The sequence below is a fragment of the Oreochromis aureus genome, linkage group 13 (genome assembly GCF_013358895.1).
Source record: "Oreochromis aureus strain Israel breed Guangdong linkage group 13, ZZ_aureus, whole genome shotgun sequence".
NCBI classification, from domain to species: domain Eukaryota; kingdom Metazoa; phylum Chordata; class Actinopteri; order Cichliformes; family Cichlidae; genus Oreochromis; species Oreochromis aureus.
This window is the reverse complement of record NC_052954.1, coordinates 26942658-26961427: the sequence shown is the minus strand read 5'-3', so window position 1 is coordinate 26961427 and position 18770 is coordinate 26942658. Positions and strand designations below refer to the sequence as shown.

The 18770-nt window shown below is 41.5% G+C and overlaps 1 protein-coding gene across 1 annotated transcript; it reads right to left on the bottom strand.

Annotated features, from left to right (window-relative positions):
* Window positions 1-1056: 1056 nt before the first annotated feature.
* Window positions 1057-17591, bottom strand: cnrip1b (cannabinoid receptor interacting protein 1b). The gene is made up of 3 exons (XM_031745630.2): window positions 17358-17591; window positions 15911-16055; window positions 1057-2644 (listed from the first exon to the last, which is right to left on the bottom strand). Exons 1-3 carry the CDS (start codon window positions 17534-17536, stop codon window positions 2480-2482), a joined length of 489 nt encoding a protein of 162 aa, XP_031601490.1. The 5' UTR covers window positions 17537-17591; the 3' UTR covers window positions 1057-2479.
* Window positions 17592-18770: the final 1179 nt, after the last annotated feature.

Sequence of the window (18770 nt, the reverse complement as noted above, 5' to 3'; positions counted from 1 at the left end):
TGTCCTTGATATGCTTCTGCTGTTCCACCACTTGCCAAAGGTGCAATACTGGATTGAGAGCTGGTGAGTGTGAAGACCAGATAAGCATACAGGACTTAATTTCATGTTCAAAAAAACAGTCTGAGGTGATTTTACCTTTGTGACATGGTACATTATCATGCTGGAAGCAGCAAGATATCAAAAGATTGGTACACTGTAGTCATAAAGGGATGGACATGGTCAGCAGCAATACTCAGGTAGGCTGTGGTGTTTAAATAATGCTTAGTGGTCCTACGGAGCCCAAGGTATCCCAAGAAAATACCCCCTCACATTTACACCACCAGTAGCCTGAACCACTTATACAAGACAGAATGGGTCTATGATTTCATGTTGTTTATGCAAATTTCTTCTTTTTGACAATGTGCTTGTTTCTAGATTGTCTTATCCTTGTATTTATCCCCAAATGCCTTAATAAATCACCTATAAACATGACCCAAACAACAGCAATATGTTTTGTGCGAGTATGCACATTATGTGATTCTGCAGTATGGTTTCCTTTGTGTCAGCCATTTTCTTCTGTACTATACTTTTTTTGGAGGATGTGCATGGATTCTTTTTTGTTCCTAATTCCTTTCAATTTTTTAAAATGTATACAGCGCCAATTCACGACAACATTCACCTGAAGGTCTATTATATTGTAAGGTAAAGACCCTACAATTTTAGAAAGAAACACCAATAATCACACAACCTTCTATGACGAAGCACTTAGTGACGGTGGGAAAGAAAAACTTCTTTTTAACAGAAAGAAACAAAAGGCAAACTGTAGGAGAGAGAGCCAGAGTCTAGTAACTGGCCATGATTAAATACAGTAATGTTGTATAAACACACTGAAAGTGAAAAGAGAAGAGTGGAGAAGAAATGCTCCGTCCACCATGCAAAGCCCCCCACTCCCCACCAGCAACATAAGCTTATTGCTGCATAACAAAGTTTTATTCCTAATCTTAAACATAGCACAGAATGAGTGTGCCACGCAAAAAGATTTTTCATTTTAATGTCTACAATGTAAACAGCCAACACTATCACAAAAAAGGTCAGAACAATACTGAATATAAACTTCACCACAGAAAATTTTTAACATCACATTTGACTCCAATTTCTTGCATAGGTAAGTAAAGTATTTAATTGAAAATAGTTTTCATTTCTACCAAAGTACACACAGTAACGTAAAAACATTTCACATGGTCCACTCACTGTACAAAAATACATTTTTTTGAAATATCATATATTTACCACATTAAATAGAACAAAATGGTCCAAATATTCCAAATAAATTATTTGTCATTAAACACAAATATCCGTGGCAAGGATCACTGTTAGAGGTAGAGAGAATAAACATACACTAGACAGGGGCACAACTTCACCCAAATCCAAAACTCCTATTTGCCATACTGTATTACGCAAATGATAAAACACACTGATCCACAACACTACCCTGAGGGTTTCATTCCAAAATTGGGACTATTTTTAAAATCACTCGAAGTGTAGGCATCGGCTCAAAGAGTGACAGCAAAATTTTAGATAATTTCATGGTTGCAGACTCACAAGTGCAATCTATTGCAAAATGATATGGGCTAAAAACATTTATCAAACAAGACAGTTATGATTTTGGGTAACAACAACTAACCAAAGTTTGCATAGAAGAGGTCAATAATGACTTAAAATGGCAACAGCACCAACAAAACAGCTGTTTGGATAATAAGAACAGCCTTCAGCCTTGGCACAGCATAAATGAAGCTGAATTACATTGAACTGAACTGAATTCTAAATTTATATTACAGTGACAGAAACAGTTGTTTTGATTCTTGTATAAATTACTCCACTTGTTAAAGCAGACAGAGAATATTGTAATAATTTTTAAGCATGTCTAAAAAATTTCTTTAACCACACTAGAATGCTCTGTGTTTCTTTTTGTGGAAAGTTTGGATTTTGAAATGAAACTCTCTGTAGACGTTCAGTAGCTTCAAAGTACATGCACATCTGTACAAGCACCATATGTAAAATACACAGATACTGTAACTAAACACACAGGCACTCTCACACACATACAGAAATGTACATACATGTAACTCTTGTCACACTTGGGGTTTACCAGATGCCACAAACAAACTGCATGTGAAAAAAATATTTGCCTCATAAAACTTCATTTAATTTTTGCCTCAATAAATGTCCCATATTTGTATTATGGCTCAAACAAATAGAACCACTGTGAAAAGACTGGAAACATCACTGCATTTTATATGTCAAACCATTAGAAATGAATTGGCAGGAGCCTGAACACATTCTTGAGGCCATAAGGGAGGGAAATCCTGCATTTTCTCTTCAAACACCTTTAGTTTTTCCAATATTGGCAGATTGCAGACAGACAGAAAACAGAGTGAAACCACAGAGTTGTCTTCATTTCAAAACAACATGCAGATGATTTAAAAAATCTTTCAGACCATCACACAAACATCTCCTTGTTGACCCACATGAGCGTACGTGTGTCGTTGGGTTTGCATTCGTATTCAATGCTGTTGAAGCTGTTTCCCCACTGGCAGTGATCCCTCTTGTTGTAGTTGTAGTACTTCACCTGCCACACTGTTTCAAACATTCCCGCCTCTGTGAACTGAAGCAGAAGCAGATGTATCACTATGTACATACACTGGCACACACAATGATGAAGAGCACATTCAATGTGGTAGACTGGAACATGCGTGGGTACTGTCTCTAAGAAGACTCCTAAAACTCATAAAGGCACAGACTCCTGTTGTATCATGTGTAAAATCATTTGAAGATGCAGTGAAAAGGGAACATACTGACAGCACAGATGGATGCACACACACACGCTTGCAAACACATACACACCAGATCATCCCAGAGGCCTTAGTGTGTGAACTCAACAGATGGGTCACACATATAAATGTATGTAGACACAAATAACACAGCATTTCATAATGTATTTATATTTCATTTTACTGTCAGAAAACCAGAAACTTTAAATAATAAATATATTTTAATGTAATTTCATGCAAAATCGTAGCATTAGGTGTTCTCATTGCCATATCCGGCTGCTTCATCCAAAAATATATGTAGTGCTGCTTGCTGAAAAAAGTGTGATCACTGAACACTGCACAGTTATTATCAAATGCAATGAGTATTTTTGTGATGTTTGTTATGGTCCGCGACATTTACAACTCTTAACCCTTTGACTGCCTCACCAAGAAAAATACAATGAAAGAATTATTTGTCCATATTTTCTAATACTTTGGGTCAATAATGATCACAATCAAACAAACAAATGTATATGCTCAACCAAATGGTTGAGCAGGCAGTCAAATGTGCATATATGCGTTTTCCCACTTCCCCTATCGTCTGTCCTCCTGCCTGTTTTGATCAAATCTGTCTCAGTGTACCATCTTGAATGATGTCACACTTTCTAAAATGCAACTTGAGCAAGGAAAGTGGAGGATGCTGGAGAAGCTGGAATTGAAGATACAAAGTGAATCTTTAGGGAAGTGTTTTTATCCATGGTGCATGGAAAGCTGTGACTGAGCGGGCAGTGCATGTGATAAAATATATACATGGGGCGCTGATGGTTCTTTAAGTTATCACTTTAACTCGTTAAGTTAAAGTGTCTTAACTTGGCAAAGGCTAAGGCCGATTAACTTCTTATTTGCCAGCATAAAAACAATTTGTTTGACAGCACTCACTGGATATTCAAAACAATGGGATAGTCCATGAAACACAGTGAAGTCTAAAAAAGACTTTTTGAGATTCCATTTGAGATTCCAAGATCACCAGTTGAAACAATTCAATATGTTTAAATTTAGTCGGATGTGTCACTACTTTGCCAATACCCAAAACTGTCACCCTCAGATGAGAGGAAGTTGACTGAGATGTTCAGGAACTACTACCAAGGCTCAAGCCTGCCATGAACTGCAAACTGCTGGAAAACCAGCTTCACTGTTCACAGTGAAAAGTTTTATGTCACCATGGAGTGAGAGGGTACAGACCTGCCCCTTGAAATTTAACTGAAAAACCGACACCTTCAGCTTTTACTGAAATTTGTATCTGCCTATATGCACAAGTGAATTGCCTTCTGGAGAAAAGTTTTTGATAGGACAAAATAAAGATTGAGCTACTTTGGCCGCAGTGAGAAGAGGTATATTTGGAGGAGTAAAGATGAGGATTTCAAACCTAATAACACTGTAGCAACCAGCCAGAATTATGGCAGAATCTTGTTTATGGCTACCAAAATCGAGTTACATCTTGGTGGAGAGTGACCGAGCTAAGATCCTGTGGGACTTCCAGATACAGACGTACAAAATGGTGGTGGCTAACCAACCAGACATAGTGGTGGTAGACAAGCAGAAAGCAGAAGAAGGCGGCCGTAGTGATAGATGTAGCGATACAGAATAAAAGCAACATCAGGAAGAAGGAACACAAGTAGCTTGAGAAATACCAAGGGCTCCGAGAAGAGCTGGAGAAGATGTGGAGGGTGAAGGTAACAGTGGTCCCAATGGTAATCGGAGCACTAGGTGCAGTGACTCCCAAGCTAGGTGAGTGGCTCCAGCAGATCCCAGGAACAACATCCAAGATCTCTGTCCAGAAGAGCGCAGTTAGGAACAGCTAAGGTACTGCGCAGGACCCTCAAGCTCCCAGGCCTCTGGTAGAGGACACGACAGAGGAATTTACATATATATACTTTTGACTCTGTGTGGATTACAGAAAAAATGAATAAATGCAAACTTATAATAATAATAATACATTTTATTCGAAAGCACCTTTAAGAACACTCAAGGACACTGTACACAGCAGAATAATAAAAGCAACATAAAAGCAAGCAATTTACACAATCATAAAAACATAAGACATAAAACAAATTTAAAATAGCAGAGTGGAAAGGTTATGTGGGATAAGCTATTTTAAACAAGTGAATTTTGAGTCTAGACTTAAAGAGAGAAGAAAGTGATATTTCTTAAATCAGAAGGTAGGGAATTCCAGAGTCGAGGAGCAGAGCAGCTGAAAGCCCTGCTCCCCATGGTGGCAAGACGGGGGGAGAGGACAGAGAGAGAAAGAGAAGAAGATCTAAGACACCGAGATGGAATGGTGATCTGAACCAAATCAGAGAGATATGAAGGGGAGACATGATGATTAGCCTTAGATGTATACAAAAGTGTTTTGAAATTGATGCGATATTTGACCGGGAGCCAATGAAGCTGCTGCAGGACAAGAGTGATGTGATGGATAGAAGGGTTCCTGGTGATAATATGGGCAGCAGAGTTCTGGACGCGCTGGAGCTTGTGGATGGATTTTTGAGTAAGACCGAAAAGAAGTGAATTACAGTAATCGATCCAGGAAGTAACAAGGCTATGAACAAGAAGGGCAGTGGCATGTGGAGTGAGAAAAGGACAGAGACGATTAAACTTGTGCATCTAATTGTTGTTTTTTGAAACCATTAAAAACATGTGCTTTACAATCAATCCACCCTGGAAAAAGTAATTAAAAGCTCAAAATTAACATGACATTCTCTTCTCTTGCTCTTGGCGAAGGCGGTCGCACTTTTTTTTCCTCCTCCTCTCCTCTCCCTTAGCTTCCCTGCTTAGCCTCTTGTGTCCTTGTCTAGTCTCGTGTTTTTTGTATTACTTTTCCCTGGAACACTCTCTCACAGTCTGTTCTCTAAAACCTAAAAGAGGAATTATGGATTTGATCAACTGGTCTCTGAATGCGATTGACACCCCTTCAACGAGAAGTCTGGGCTCGGGTGAGCCTGAGTGCTGAAGATATCTACCTATTCGGAACCATGATAACAGGGTTCTTGCTGATCGGAGCTGGCTTGGCCCTGGCTTATCGAAGAATTAAGGAAGCGGAACCGGCTGTTCAAACCCCCACAAGGCTGCCCGCTGGGATTGAAACGATGGGATGAGGCGTGAGTTTCTCGAAATGGGTCATTGAGTGCAGCACGGATGAGATCTTGGAGAACCGCACGGCTGCCGTGAATACTCAGAACAAGACCTCTGAGTGCAAACTGATTACATCTGGAGGGGCTCGCTCGGAATAACACCTCTGGGCACAAATTGATCACATCTTGGGAAGCACACCGCGGTCGTGAGTTCTCAGAATTGGCTCTTTGACCACAAGAATGACAACACCACGGAACGTAAGTTTGGATAACATCATAGAAAGCTCACGGCTCTCCAACGGGAGATTGAGAGACCAGTGTTGGACTGTTAGAACAGCTTTGAAATTCTTATGAGTTGTTCGCACTAAAGTAAAAACCATCATCATTTCATGGGGAGACCCCCTTCGGCGCCAGCTGCGGTCTCAAGGCTGGAGCTGTACAACAACACCCTGATTACGGACTGTGTTTAGACTGTTCTTCCCATTCTATGCAAGACCACCTGGGTTGGCTGGAAAACTGTTTACTTAGCCTGGCAGGGCGAAGGACACCGTCTCAGCTGAACTCTGGACATATACACATGCAGATATACACTCATCCCACCTCCCCCTCCAAACGCCTTCGACGCTTATTCCCTTCCGGTGCTGACGGTGGACCATGGAGACCAGCGCATAGGCTGCAGGCCCGGATGTACTGTCTTCACTCACCCCGGTTCTGTTAGCCGTCAGGGCTGGGGGGCTGGGAGGAGGTGCTGGCCGTCAGATTGGGGTCTGGGATGTGGGGCCTCCCTGCTACTGCAGATGGGGGGGCGGACCGCTTGCCTCCACCCCAGAGAGAAGGGTTACACCTCCTGGGTCTAGGTGCGGCTTGCCCCTCTGGGGGCGGGGGTACCTGGACCTGGGATACAGAGTATGTTTGGGGAGTGTGATTGTCTGTGCAGTGTCTATTTGTGTCTGTCTACATGTTGGGTAAGTGCCGAGTATTTGGTTGTGTATATGGGGGTGGGAATGCACGTTTGAGTCTGTGTGCGTCTGTTTGTCTGTGTCTATATGTCAGGTTGGGCCTTAGACTCTACCTCTCTGGGAACATCTCAGGCCCTCCAAAGCACGGAGGCCTATCTCCCTCACCACACTCCCTGCCGGTGGCTGATGCCCTCAGGCGTTGGTGTGCTGGTGGTTCTTGTCAACTGGGGCTGGGCACTCATGTATGTACCGGCTCACTCCTGGTGGCCGATTGGCGGGGCCTGGCACCTGTGGCCCGGCTGGGCCCCTTCCGGGGGGTGGGGTGCCCTCAGGCCTCTGGCCTCTGGGCCTGAAGCTCGGTCCTCTCTGGCGCAGCCGGCTGCCGGCAGAGCCCGCGGGCACGCCACTGCAACCCCTTCGGCCTCTGCTCTGTGGCTGCTGGGTGACATCTCGTTTGGGGTCTACTCAGCTCTTCCCAGGAGGGTGGCACGGTTCCCCCCCTTTGGTGGTCCTCCTTGGGTCCTCATACTCTGGGGCCTCTGGATGTCTGGGGCCTGGATCTCCTCCATAGCTGCTTCATGCCCTGGGGACGGGGCTATGGCTCCCCCACACTCCCTAGCAGATCGTTACATGGAGAAACCTTTGGAATACAAGCATGCTTATCCACACAGGTGTATACACGGGTGTTCACAGACACAAACTACACCTTTCTTGGCTGCTACCTCAAAGCACATTGTGCGCTATCTATCTTGCGTGCTGCACAACAACATTTAATATTTAGTATCTACTGTTATCTACTGCTAGCTAGTTTATTGTGATGGTGCTGTATTTATTATGTAGCTGTTTTTTTTGTTTGTTTGTTTGTTTGTTTGTTTGTTGTCTCTTCTGTTTGTTCTCTCCATACAGGTGATCCAGGTGTTTTGTTTGTTTTCTTTCTTTCTTCTCCCCTTTCTCGCCATCTCTTCTCCCCTCAATTTTTCTTTCTCTCCCTCTCTTTCTTTCATTCTTTCTCCCTGTCCTATCTCCCAGTCATGTCTGTCCCGACTGTAACAACTGAAAATAAAATAAATACATAATTATAATAAAGGTCAATCAAATGGACCAATATGGCAAGGCCATGATGATCCAGTTGGTAAAGTAAATCCGCTTGGCATCTCTCTTGGCCTTAAGACAACAATTCTGATGGCTAAAGATCCAAACGGGACAGGGGGAAAAAAAAAAAAAAAGAAAGCTCACAGCTCTCCAACGGGAGATTGAGAGACCAGTGTTGGACTGTTAGAACAGCTTTGAAATTCTTATGAGTTGTTCGCACTAAAGTAAAAACCATCATCATTTCATGGGGAGACCCCCTTCGGCGCCAGCTGCGGTCTCAAGGCTGGAGCTGTACAACAACACCCTGATTACGGACTGTGTTTAGACTGTTCTTCCCATTCTATGCAAGGCCACCTGGGTTGGCTGGAAGACTGTTTACTTAGCCTGGCAGGGCGAAGGACACCGTCTCAGCTGAACTCTGGACATATACACATGCAGATATACACTCATCCCACCTCCCCCTCCAAACGCCTTCGATGCTTATTCCCTTCCGGTGCTGACGGTGGACCATGGAGACCAGCGCATAGGCTGCAGGCCCGGATGTACTGTCTACATTGGATGTCTCTTACGCTTTACCCACCCCTGTTGCTTGTCATGTGTTTCTTTGGTGTATTAAGAGTTTTTTTCATGTGCTATGTGCAGAGGTGTTTTTTTTCTGTTCTCAAACTGATCTCCCTGTTGGAGCTCAGTCTGGGAGGGGGGAGTTATTTTTTTCTCCTTTTCTTTCCTCGTGTTGTGCTTTTCCATGTTAAACCCCTCTGACCTGTCTTCCCCAAGTGATGTTTGTGTAATGTATGTATGGTCGGATGGGTAAGACGGCGCTGGCACGGCTGGCAGCCTTAACCCAATTTCCCTCGGAATGAATAAAGTATAATCAATCAATCAATCAATTCAAGACCATGATGAATATATAGCCTTCTGATCACAACTGTTTTATATCATATCTCAGTATTTGTGTAATATTACTAAATTGTGAATATGCTTAAATGTAGGTGTAAATATAAAAGTAGTCTTAAGTTCTCCTACGCTCATCTAAAATCTCAGATCATAAAATACAGTATCAGGCTATCACAAAACAATGGACCGGTGATGCAGCTGTGCCACACATCACCGATTAATATCACTTTAAAATAATGTTTCTTTTTGATTAAACGCCTCAACTCCTCACATCTCATGTTTCTCCCTCAGGCATAAGAGGGCCTAATACTCGAGAAAGCAAGGAAAGGAATCAAGCCGAGTGCAGTCTGTACCATTTAAATTCCAACAACAATGAACAGCAGAGCGCACTGACACTATACGAGGACATTTGAAGTTTAACGTGATGTCGTGAAAAAGCTCAAAAGGATCCCGTTTAAATGGAGGACGTGCTGAGGAAGACTCCGTTACTAACGCCGTTAAAATGAGTTTTTCCGCAGCAAAATGAAAGCTGATTGGCTGGCTGCTCTCACCTGTTAACGCGCCACAGGTAAAGTTTCATTCAGCAATTGAAGTGAAAAACTCTCAAATAATCCAGCGGCTTTTCTGTCGCTTGGAACTTTTATCGCGATGTCAACAACAACTCTCTGCCGGAGGGTACATAGTAACGGTTGCTAAGCAGTCGCTAGGGGCGGGGACGATGGGACAGTCGTTTCCTGTGACGTAATCGGCTTGCCTTTGAAACTTTGAACTTCTGTTTGATGTCATCAGTCCCAAAACCCACAAATAGGACCAGAAACTGTCTCTGAAATAGCAAAGTTGGAAGGTCCATTTCAGACGCGATCACCTCAAAACCGAACAGATAGTCATTTAACCTATTCTAACGTTCAAATATTAGAAATGGAAAACCCAGATACAGAGAACATTAACCAATTGACAGCAGCTCGTGTTCATGCTGTCATCAAATCCTTTTTAGAAAATATGACAGCTGAGCGGTGGCGTTCCATTAAATCAGGAAACCCTGACATAGCCACTAAGACTCTTCTGGCTGAGGCCATTATAGAGATCATTGAAATAGCATCGAAGCATTTTCAAATGACCGCCCAGAATGCCAATATTGAAGTGTTGGAGGAGGCTGTTTTGGACAGCATGGGTAACATACTTCCCAAGCCTTTGGTGGAAGCTTTGAAAACAGACAATCGTGGCCACGAGGATAGCACCGAAAACTTAGAGCAGCTCTTTACTAAAGAGGTTGTGCTGAGTGTTCAATCGGCTCAGTCTGCTGACAGTAAAACAAGCTTAACTTTAGAAGATCAGCACATCATTCCTCCAAATCAACTGAACAAAATGATCAATTTTGGTGGGAGAATGATTAAAGCTTTCATCTCAGTGATGAAGTCTGTCAGCATGAGCTCTGACACCGTTAGCCACACTGATTCAGAGGTGGACACTGAAATTTCAGATAGCCAGCTGGATCGCCAACATGAGATACTCATGATAGGCTCCCAGGACAGCTTAAATACGGCAACTCTGAAAACTACGGAATTTGTCATCCAAAAGGCTATCGCTGAGCTTTTCCCAGTTCAGGATCAAACTGAAGATCCTGAGTTCAACAAGTTGAAGTCAGCAACAATCGAAGAGAGTAAGCAGTTTGCGAAAGAGCTCACTCGTTCAGCTGAGGCAGAGATTCAAAATTCCCCAGAGAGTGATGAAGTTATCACTCCTGCATCATTTAAAGATAAATTGAAGCAGCCACTAAAAAACACCTCAGCTAAGATAAAAGCATTCTTTGTGAAGAAGTTTGCAAAAGCAACAATTCTTCGCGCAGTCATAAACATCAGGGCAACATTTCAGAACACGGGGAAAGATGAAAGCAGTGAATCGCTGGAGCAGGTTGTTGATGATTTTCTGCTTCAGACCGTAAAAGATGTGAGTGAAAATGAAACCTGTGAGCTTGAACTATTTAAAAACATTTCTATGGGCAAAAGTATGGAGTTCACCGAGCAGCTCACAGAAATGCTCGACCGCCATGCTTCACCCGGCATGGCACCTGAAATTTTCCCTGATCGTTTCAGAAGAGCATACATCAACAGAAAGGTCAGAGTTTTCTTGGGACTCATGAGGTGGTGGTTTTTCACCCAGGCTGAGAGCCAGAGTCAGAGAGTAATGCTCGCATTACTTGGCACACTGTCAGTGACAGAACCACAGACAAGCGTCCCAACATCCCATCCAAAACCTGACCATACTGTGCCAGACGCTTCTGCACGTAAAGCTTACATCAAAGTAATCCTTTGCAAATTATTTAGCCGTATAGCTAAAAAGTTAAACATCATGTGCACTTGTGGCTGCTCAGAGAACATCCACAGTTGGGTTCTGGAAGAAGTATGGGACCAACTGCAGGATAAAAAACTTATTATAACTCCCCAAAACCTTAAAAATCTTGAAAAGCACATTCTCAAAGACCTGCGCGATGTCTTTGGGAGTGTAGAAAATGTTCAAGTAGCTCTGGAGTTACAGAAATCCATAGCTGTAAAACTCATTGCAGCTAGCTTGACTGAACATCTGTCAAAACCGAAAAAGACGCCGTCTGCCATTGTCAGGTTTTTCACTGCACTGGCCAAAGCCATCACCAAGCCGTTTAAACGCATAACTTGAAATGGTGGCTTTGAACACCAACTCAGTATTCATGTCTTTTTCTTTCAGATAAATACCCAAATATATAAAATCACAAATGTCGTAGCAAGAGAGAAATTTGATAAGAAGTGGATTCAAGTGCCCCAACCGGTCTCGGCAGATGGCCGCCCGTCCCTGAGCCTGGTTCTGCCGCAGGTTTCCTCCCATTGAAAGGGGGTTTTTCCTGCCCACTGTCGCCAAGTGCTTGCTCATAGGGGATCATCAGATTGTTGGGGTTTTCTCTCTTGCACTGTAGCAGGGGTGGGCAATTCCAGGCCCCGAGGGCCGGTGTCCTGCAGGTTTTAGATCTCACCTTGGGTCAACACACCTGAATCACATGATTAGTTCATTACCAGGCCTCTGGAGAACTTCAGGACATTTTGAGGAGCTAATTTAGCCATTTAAATCAGCTGTGTTGGTTCAAAGATACATCTAAAACCTGCAGGGTCACCGGCCCTTGGGGCCTGGAATTGCCCACCCCTGCACTGTAGGGTCTTTATAATATAAAGCACTTTCAATCAGCTTTTGTTATTGGGCCCTATTTAAATACAATTGATTAGCAATTTTAAAACAAATTCCAAATCAATAAAACAAATTCCAAATTTTAACTTGTATTTGTGTCTCTTTTTATTTTCTGTCTTTATATTCAACAGGCTAAATAATGAAATTCACTGAACTTTATCTTCTGTTTGCTTTTGCGATGTATAAAAAGGTCAAGTTAAGCGTGCAGTCTTATAAACATGAGGCAGTACTGAAGCTCTCAAGGTTACTTTGTTTATCAGCTGTTGATCAAGTTGTTTCTTTGTGTGTGACAGAACAAATTAATTTTTAAATAACTCATGACCACAACTAGCCAAATTTGGCATACGCCATGAATTCATTTACTAGACGATGTCATTGCTGGAAAAACTGTCACTATGTGAGGGTGGGAAGATTAGCCAGTAGTAGCCTCAGCGTAGGTACAAAGTTCTGTCTGTCTGTGTCACAGCACCGGGTCTGTGACTCAGTCTTCGATTATTGTGTTTTCTCAGCGTTTCCTGTTTTATTTCGACAGAGTCGTTACGTTTGTTAGTGTCAGCTGTTTCCTCATGTGTTTCCACTCCCTCGATTACCCCTAGTGTGTATTTACTCTGTGTGTTTCGGTCGTCTGTTATTCCACACCACAGTCATCATCGTTTTCCCAGTTCATAGCTGTTCATAGCCTGTACTCAGTTCAGTTTTCTGCTTAGCGTTCTTGTTGTTTGTCTTCATTCAGCCCTAATAAAGGCTCACTTTTGTTTTGCTAACCAGCTCCGTCTTCTGCAGTGTCTGCTCTGGGGTCCGTTTAAAAATACATCGGCGCCCTGACAGCAAGTACAGTGAAATGACATTAAAGAATCATATAGTAATATTAATGTTTCTATACATGCATACAAAATTACAATGATTGTAAAATAAAACCCTGGGTCACCCCTGAAGTTACCTAGATAAGCTTAAAGTCTTTCTTCATAGTCTTAGAGGACTAAGAAACAGGATTTTTGACTCATCTTGATAACCTCGGGGTTGATCCTGGGTTTTCTGTGCTATAGAGGTGGTTTACTTCTTACAATCGTCATGCTAACTTATGCTGTGAGGCTAAGCCCTGCCACTGCAGGTCAAGTTCCACATTAGAGATCAGCAGGTATGAAATCTCTGCCTGATGGATGGAATTTTACTTTAGTGGCAAAAATGATCACCTCCATCCTAAAAAACTAACAAAACCCAAACAGAAGCTCTGTGTCATCACAGAGCCATTTAGATGTTCAAAGTTAACTTAGCATTCTTGAAAGAAAAACAAAAATCTGCTATTTATTTTCTTTTAAATGAATGTATACTTTGATTTTTAAATGAAAATACATTGGCCCTTGTATGTAATATAATATGCAATGTTTCTTACAAATAAATACTGTTAAATGAATAATTCCTCACCGTTGTTCATTGTTCTATTAATGTAAAAATGCTCATGAATATAAAAATTTCTTCTAAGGTCGTTTTCAACACTTATTTCTGAGTTAGCAGCTGGAGCTTTTGATAACAAGCGAGGCACCAGAAGCCTTTTAAAACTTTGAAACCAATGGGTGCTGCCCCTCAGCAGGCTTCCAGAAAATGGCTGAATAGTAAAAGAGAGGCGGGTTTTAAGGGACAGGAGCTAAACTTGTTTTTGATAAACTGAACATCTGCAGGCTGTCAGTACAACATGAACAGGGATTGTTTTTGGACTCTAAATCACATAAAGCAGGTCTGTTGCTGGAATAATCAGACATGTAGAAACATGACTTGATCCTGGAGTATAACAATAGGGACAAACGCATATCTGCAAAAGATCTCATCTTCATTTAAAAATGAATCGTATTATAAAAACATGTCACCTGAGAGTTTTCTGACATCAGCAACAGTTAGAAAGTAAAAATCAGGCTTCAGCTTCAGGAGTCAACTTTATTCGATATAAAGACAGGAAGAGATGGAAGGAAACCGTGACATCTTGGTCGGATGTCCGGGGAAGTTCTGAAGTGTTGCAGGAATAAAACGTGTGGCTTCGATCTGTCACATTGATCAGTTATGCTGGGATCAGTTTTTGAATGGGTGACTTTGACAAATAGACGCTGTTTAGTATCCAGGACATACCAGCTGAGACTCACTATATATCATGAGGTTGCTTTCCCTCCATTGTGATTGTCTTTCCTTCTTTAATTAGTCTTGTCTATGCAATTACTCTCTGTACACACACACACACACACACACACACACACACACACACATGAATATGCATGTCCTGTGTAAATTGTCAGTCCATCTGTATTCTTGGATTCCTGATTTCTCTGTTTGGCTTATTGTGAGTACAAATCAGCTTAGCATTAAACCTGGATATTGGTGTTGTATTCCTGCCTCACGTGTCCTTCATCTGGGTCCTCATTTGCATAAAACATATTAGTAGAAAGTTTGACAGAATTACTTCTATACCAAGATTAGTTCAGTGTTAAGTTCCAATCTTAATCCAAGTGTAGTAACAAACTCTGGTAACACACAACTGACCGCAGTCAGTGTTAACCTTTTGGGTTTGTTTCTTAACCATCTGTGTTAGAACATTAGAGAGATTTCTGGGTTTTGCACTGCTGATTAGGAATAAAACATCAACATGGGCTCCAGGAAATTCAATACTTGACATTTTTACTGTTCACTGGAAGACAGAGCAGAGTTAAAACCCTAAATAGGTTATATTTCCACCCCCGAAACATTCACCATCTACCTGGTAACCTTGGATAAAAAATGAGGCTATCAAGATACACTGTAACCATAGAAACACTGCCAGAACCAGAACCATGACAACATAAACAGATATGGTAAGACCATCACTTGACATCAATCTCAGGATTATAAGAACATTATGAAACACAGGTATAGATGAGGTGAAGTGGCTGAACACAGATGAGATCACTTGGTGATTAAAGGGCTGGTGAAGACCAAATCTTTCTATCAGAAGGTTTTGACTTTACTCTGTCTCCATCCCATTTATTCCTGTTAAACATCTAAATCATCTGAAAGTTTTAAAAAGCTAAAATTTTGAAACAGGTTTTTTTTCAGTAAAGATTTGTGCCACAGTTATTATTATGTTGAAGTAATTGTAATACACGACACAACAAATCCTAAGAAATCTGTGTAAAAAGTGTAAAACATTGAAGCCTATGGTAGAAGCATGGCTTCAGAGGACTTTTTTTCCGTGTCAAAAAATCAACTAAATTTCACTGTTGGTTTTGGGATTTTCTTTGTATTTTTTACCTTTACTTTTAATTTGAATAATTTAGCAATGGCTGCTGTCTAATTTAATAACTGGAGTATGCAAGCAACTGACTCTGTCCTATACCTTTTTCTTCTTAATGTATATAAAGACATTTTATTTATTTTTGTTCTTTTTTTAGTTTTTAGAAGAGCTGGTGGAGGATTTAGAGATATATTAAGAAGACCAGGTGAGTAGTCTAAATGCATCCAGATTAAGAATAAATAGATGATCTGGTTATTTCTGAAGCCAAAAAGGGCCTTGGTTGTTACAATGAAAAACAGAAAACACTGTCATGTTTAACATTTAAGTCTTAAAATGAGTGAAACTGAAAACATGATTTGCAAAACTGATAAAAGGTCAATCAAGAGAAGCTAAATCCAAATTGAAGCTAAATGAAGGATAAAACCAATGTTAAAGAATTCGATTTGTTTAAAGAGCTTACTGGGAACAGGGAAGGTCTTCATCAGGTTTCTTTACCAGCTCATATCAAAACATAATTCCTAAACACTGGAGAACGGTTCTTCCACCTCTGTGCTGTGCACAGTGTATCCATACCTGTATGCTGACCTGAACTGGTTGCCTCTCTCCACTTTTGGTATGTGCCACACCTTCTGTCTCATACAGGCCAGTATAGACCACAGACTGTGGGTCTTTAGACTGCTGCTCCAGGGGGAAGGTCACCCCACCCACACTCATTGACCTGCATTGACCAGATCACACAGCAAAAATAGAATCATCACAAAACAGCAAAGGTATGAAATGCATAAAGATAATTTGAATGACCATAAAATAGTTTTACAGAAAGAGGGAGGGAGAGAGGAAAGCAGAGGAAGAGTAAGAGAGAGAGAGAGAGACTTGTGTTGACAAATCAGTTGGTGAAATAGGGCTACAGCTGGGTTTCACTGGCTTGCCCCACATTCAGTTAAACACCACCTATGCATCACTGCGTGTGTGACCTACTTTTACATTGGAGTGCTCCTTCAGTGATGTTTTTACATCCTTGTAGTTAAATATCCGACGCTAATCCTTATTGGGAGATGCGAGTACAACAACTCACATTACATAATCATGAATTGTAGGCAAATCCCAGGAGGGCGGTGCCACAAAGCCCAAACACTGGAGTCCTAATCTGCGGGGGATTTGACGTGCAGCCAGTTGGGGTTTATGCTGCCTTTATGTGCTCCACGTAAAATCCAACTTTTGAACGTTGAACTTGGAAACAGTCTTTATCCCGTTGAGCGCTCCAACAAGGCTTGCTTCTAATTCAGTTATTATTATTATTATTTTTATTTTTATTTTTATTTTTATTTTTTTTTAAAGCTACTTAAAAGAGGTAAAGGGGTGTGTTGTTTTAGGCTCTCTGTATTTTAGGCTTGAAAATCAAAATCAAGCCTAAAATACAGAGACCATCAGAAAATCGTTGTAATCGACTGCACTTGCCTTCTCTTCAGCATATCTGCTAAAGTCAGTGATATCAGTGTGTCTGCCTTATCCTTGGTCAGTTACAACAAAGACATGTATCTAATTACTGCAGATGAAGCAGAAAAGCAGTGGTGCTCTAGTGCAGGCTATTTCGCTTTAAATGGGAAATACATTAAATCAGAGACAAACAATACGACAAAGAAGTCCCAATGTTTAATAAATTCAGGGAGGATTAATAAAATATTCGTAAAACAACGTCATACAACCCCACAGGTCGCTATAGAAATAATTATTTAAAGGGAAAATATAATCAAAAATGGCAAATCAGAGAGAAGGAAAAATCTTCATTATTTGAAAGGCTTTCTGAGCTTTCATCTCCGTGCTCCAATAACGTTTATCTGAATGCCTGAAAATATGTCAGCGACGCTCTTTGGTAAATGAAATGATCTTTGCGTTTCCAAAAATAGAATATAGAATGTAGAATATGGTGATCTGGCCGTGATATTTGCCTCCCTGGATTAATAGGTTTCCTAGCAGTTTGGTTATGACCTGGTCAGGAAAATCCACATGGGCTACCTACGTGGCCTCGACCGCTCCTGGTTTAACAACCACCTCGATTTTGTACTTCGACCCGGTCAGAAGCTTGATGGTTCGGGTCTGTCCGAACCGGGTCCCGTCGGATTTGAAGTACACGGCTGTGTTGTTAGGAAGCATCTTCAGTGAAATCCCAATTTTGACGATCTGCGGAACGTTGGCCATGTTTCCATATAGCTAGTGTATCTCAGGAGGACCGCGGGGTGTGGGAGGGACCGTCGATCAGTTCGTGGAAACTGAGAAATGCCGTGTGGTGAATCCCAGAGAGCACCGCGCAGCACGGGGAATTGCGCTGCGTAATCCCGTCCAACCTCCAGAATGTAAACCTAATCCCAACCGTTGCACTCTCTCTCTCTCTCTCTATACACACCCTATCACCGACTCTAGCCACCCATCCTCTCGGTCGCTCTCTCGCCTATCGTCACTGTTTGCTCGCAACACAACCAATGCTGCTAGTACAATAGGTCATCTATTCTCTCTCTGTATATCTACGTTGTCATCGACCAATGTAAAATTTGTGTCTCGCTGTCCTTGGTCCTGAAGTCCTGCCAGTTAAGACAGCGGAACACTTAAAGTGATCCTCAAAGGACCGATTAATCCTTGAATACTCTTAACACCGCGCACAACTCTCCTTGCCTTAAGCGTCGAAAACGACACATCGTCACAAAAACCCTTAAAATGAAGCAGTTTGAATTTTAACCCCCAAATGCACGAAGAAACAAACCTGGTCTCAAATTCTGTTCACAGAGCCGAAAGACTGAAATTAGTCAGTGTACAGTAAACAACATTAGTCTAGCTGGTAGTAGTTTCGAATCTATTTATTGAAAAGAGAAGTGTTATCTATAAACACTACGGGTCAAAAGTTTTAGAAAACCCCAATTTTTCCTGGTTTTGATTGAAAATTATGCAGTTTAATGTCTCATTGAGATCTGAAATGAAAGCATAGTACAAATAAGCAATTGGAGTTAAAAAAGAAATCATGGAATCAATTTATAAACAAAATTTATTCTAAACCTTTGACTCCTCATCAAAGTAGCCACCTTTGGCAGATATAACAGCTGAACACCCCGGTGGCATTCTTTCTACAATAAAAATCAAATATTCCTCTGAAAGCTTTTCTCATATCTGTTGCAGAGATTCCCATAAATGTGTGGCACTTGTAGGTTGTTTTGCTTTCACTCTTCTGTCCAGTTCATCCCAAACCAGCTTGATGGGGTTTAAGTCTGGAGACTGTGCTGGCCACTCCATATTTTCAAGTTCACTGTCTTGTTCTTTTTTCCTAAATTAGTTTCCGGTATAACTTGGACTTATGTTGTGGGTCATTATCTTGCAGTAGGATGAACCCCTGACCAACTAGGGGCCTACCAGAAGGTATTGCATGGTGCTGCAGAATGCTGTG